This window comes from Helianthus annuus, chromosome 12 (assembly GCF_002127325.2).
Source record: "Helianthus annuus cultivar XRQ/B chromosome 12, HanXRQr2.0-SUNRISE, whole genome shotgun sequence".
NCBI lineage: Eukaryota > Viridiplantae > Streptophyta > Magnoliopsida > Asterales > Asteraceae > Helianthus > Helianthus annuus.
In genome coordinates, this window is record NC_035444.2 from 74,874,022 (window position 1) to 74,877,887 (window position 3,866).

Below are 3,866 nucleotides of genomic sequence, written 5' to 3' on the forward strand. Positions count from 1 at the left end.
TTTTCTCTCTCCTTTTCAATATATATTACATTTTCTCTCTCCTCTACTCACAACCACTTTCAAAATATATTAAAAAATTATACAGGGTGAACAGTGTCCCTCCAAATATACAGATGAACAGTAACATTTTCTCTCTCCTCCACTCACAACCACTTAAACCACTTTTTATAATTTAAAAACCCATCTCTCAAGATTTGGTGGATAGAATGTGAATGCTCTTAGTCGTCTCCTCCACCCACGCTATATTTCCTCCATAAATGGACACATCCACCTGCACAATTTCCACAAAGAAAAAGGTCAAAATATCTAACTTTTTTCATGTCAAACAAATTTCAGTCAAACAAAAGAACAAGAATCAGTCTTCTGCTGATCCAACACTCCATATAAACTCAACATCATCATCACCAACATTCAAAGATCACCACAAGATTTTTCATATCCCAAAGGAGGAAGCATGGGTTCTTGCTTTTCTTCTTCTTCTTCTTCCAGTATTCAGAACCCTAATTCCACTGGCAATCTAAGTTCAGGTATAAAGATGAGATCTTTCTTCTTTTTTCTCATAGATTATGTGATTTTATTTGTGGGTTTTGGATCTTTTTTGTCAAATTTGTTTGCTTTATCATTCATCTAGATTTTTCTTTATTTCTTTATGTTCTTGAAATTGATGTCTCTGCTGACTTTTTTTTTATCAAATTTGAATTATTGGGTTTTAATCTTTTTTTATATTTGATACAGAATCTTACTTTAAGGAACACCTGAAATTCTGTTTCTTTATTTATTTATTTACTCTTTTATATGTTATGTTTATATAATTATATTCATGAGTTCTGTTTTTTTCTAGTTGACTGTATTGCCAGATTTGTATGAGTTCATGAATTACACAGTTTATGTTCTTGGAATTTTTTCTGTTGACTTAAGTCAAACTTATATGTTTTCATGTAACTATGATCATATAAATGAAATCTCATGTTTGTATGTAACAACAGCCATTTCACAGACCACCATCAACAGTACTACTACAAATTCATCATCATCAGGAGCAAGCAAACTATCCCATGACAGCCAGTTTTCAGCGGCAAGTGGTGGCGATGAGGCGGGACCCGGTGGCCAGATCCTGCCTCATCCCAATCTTAGGGTGTTCAGCTTTGCTGAGCTCAAAACCGCCACTCGAAACTTTCGAAGCGATACGGTTTTAGGCGAAGGCGGTTTTGGGAAGGTTCATAAAGGCTGGCTTGAAGACAAATCCAGTTCGAAAAGTAATGTAATTGCTGTTAAGAAATTGAATTCTGAGAGCATGCAAGGATTGCAAGAGTGGCAGGTAATTCTGTTAAGAGTGTTAGAAACACAATTTGTGATAATTTCGACTTCTTTAATTGTAAATGTGTCGATTTGGGTTGTGTTTGATCTCAAATGCGTCGAATAACAAAAGTTTGCTGATCAGTCAAACACGCTAAAGGATTTCCAAAAGTGTTTTATGGTTCAGACCGACCTGACCCGACCCATACGGGAATAGTCTATATTGTAACAATTTTGCTTTTGTATAGTAATTATCATATTAATCATTTATGAAAGGTAAAAAAAAAGAACGCTAAAGTGTTTGTGGGTCAAACCGACCTGGCCATACTAAAAAAAACACCACTAATGTGCTAAATTATTTTTGTAACAATATTGCTTTTGTATGATAATTATCGTGTTAATCATTTATATAAAAAAAGGTAACAAAAAGAATGAAAAAAGCCATGGATGTTAATACTCACGAATTTCATGTTTCATTCGAGCAGGCGGAGGTGGATTTTCTAGGAAGGCTTTCGCACCCTAACCTCGTTAAACTATTGGGATATTGTTACGAGGGTACCGAGTTGCTACTGGTATACGAGTTTATGCAAAAGGGGAGCTTGGAAAACCATCTGTTTGGAAGTAAGAACTTTTACAAAATAAAGACATGCCCGTAAAAGTGTGATTATGATATAAATGAACGGTGTCTAATTGTGCAGGAGGGTCCACGGTTCAGCCACTTCCGTGGGATATCCGGCTCAAGATATCAATAGGAGCAGCTCGGGGACTTGCGTTTTTGCACACTTCAGAGAAACAAGTTATTTATCGAGATTTCAAGGCATCCAACATTTTGTTAGACGGGGTAAATGGAGTTACTTAAGATTGTGAGTTGGGTCGTGTTTTTCTGTTTTAATAATGACCTTTTTTATCTTTGTTTTGTCCAGTCTTATAATGCAAAGATATCTGACTTTGGGCTCGCTAAAGTTGGCCCGTCGGCTAGTCAGTCACATGTAACGACACGGGTCATGGGAACTTATGGTTATGCTGCTCCAGAGTATGTTTCCACAGGTAATATGAGTCCCTTAAGCTTAAGAACCTCACCACATGGTCCATAATTTATGGTTGTGAATTTATGACACTACACGATCCTAACATGAAATTCGTGGAACCCGCAATCATGTTTGACTAAACAGGTTGGGTTCAGGTTCACCTGCGCGGGATCGTGAGTTGATTTGTTTCTCCCGTCTATTTTTAAATGTGTTTTTATGTTATAACTTAAAACGGTGATGTATATTATTCCAAAACTAAAAGAGAAACTGACATTAAAATTTAAACGTAATTGTTTTAATATGTATGTATTATCGTAAATTTGTAATTTTAGAGTATTAATACGCAAAAATTTGAATATAAAAGATCACGGGTTAAATGGCTCGTGCTTGTGTCAGCCCATGAATATTCGTGTCATGTGCCTAAGGCTCGGGTCGTATTCAGGTTCGACCCGCCAACCGATGAACATGATCAGTTTAGCACCACTAGTCCATATGGCTACATTAAACAAGTATATGGCGCAATAATCGTATCATTTTATTTTATTGTACAGGACATTTGTACGTTAAGAGTGACGTGTACGGTTTTGGAATTGTTCTGGTCGAAATGCTAACGGGCTTGCGGGCACTTGACACCACCCGCCCAGCTGCCCAACACAACTTAAGTGACTGGGTCAAACCATACTTAGCTGACAGAAGGAAGTTGAAAAACATCATGGACTCACGGCTTGAAGGACGATACCCTTCGAAGGCTGCAGCCCAAATTGCTCAATTAGCCCTTACGTGTCTCGGGCCCGAACCAAAAACCCGACCATCGATGAAAGAAGTAGTGGAGAAACTAGAACAACTTGATGCTATTAATGAAAGGCCAAAGGTACCTAGAGTACACAACTCGGCTCATCATTCTCCGTATCGACGACACACGCAACACACTTCACATCATCGTCGTTCTCCACAACTTCATGGTACTCCGGAAAGAAATCGAGGAAGCAATCGTTCACCAAAAGGGCGGTGAATTTACAGTTTTACCCTTGTGGGATATTAATTCACAAGTGTCATACACATTTTAGTCAAGTGCATTGTTTTTATTATGTATTACTGATTACCTTAGTGATTTTGTGATATTTGAGAATTGTTGATATATGAACTTTAAGAGTTTATAGCAGTTTGATCTTGCTTTTGTCAGCATTTTCTTCAAATTTATTTTTTTCATATAACAAACAAGTTCAAACATTTTAGGGGGAGGTACCGTACATACAGTTTTAGTGGTCGGGGTAGCGAACAAGTTCAAACATTTTATTTTAGGGGAAGACTAATCCATGACCCCCAGATCTATGGATGTGATTTTTAAAAGACTTGGTTTTGCTATTAAAAAAGGGGGTAGCGACGCAGTTTGTTGCCCGTTTACCTTCCATTTCAACATATTATTTAGTCAAATAACTTTTAAACACCTCTAGTGGTGTTGTTTTAACTAAAACCCGACCCGAAATAACCTATACCCAAACTAGAGCTAACCTAAAGAACCTGTATCAGAAATAACCTAAA

General features: G+C 37.1%; 1 protein-coding gene across 1 annotated transcript; it reads left to right on the forward strand.

The window, feature by feature from the left end:
* The first annotated feature begins 267 nt into the window (after positions 1 to 267).
* LOC110895289 (probable serine/threonine-protein kinase PIX13) lies at positions 268 to 3,506 on the forward strand. The gene is made up of 6 exons (XM_022142572.2): positions 268 to 527; positions 987 to 1,318; positions 1,782 to 1,917; positions 1,995 to 2,137; positions 2,220 to 2,343; positions 2,876 to 3,506. Exons 1-6 carry the CDS (start codon positions 455 to 457, stop codon positions 3,334 to 3,336), a joined length of 1,269 nt encoding a protein of 422 aa, XP_021998264.1. The 5' UTR covers positions 268 to 454; the 3' UTR covers positions 3,337 to 3,506.
* The last annotated feature ends 360 nt before the right edge of the window (positions 3,507 to 3,866 follow it).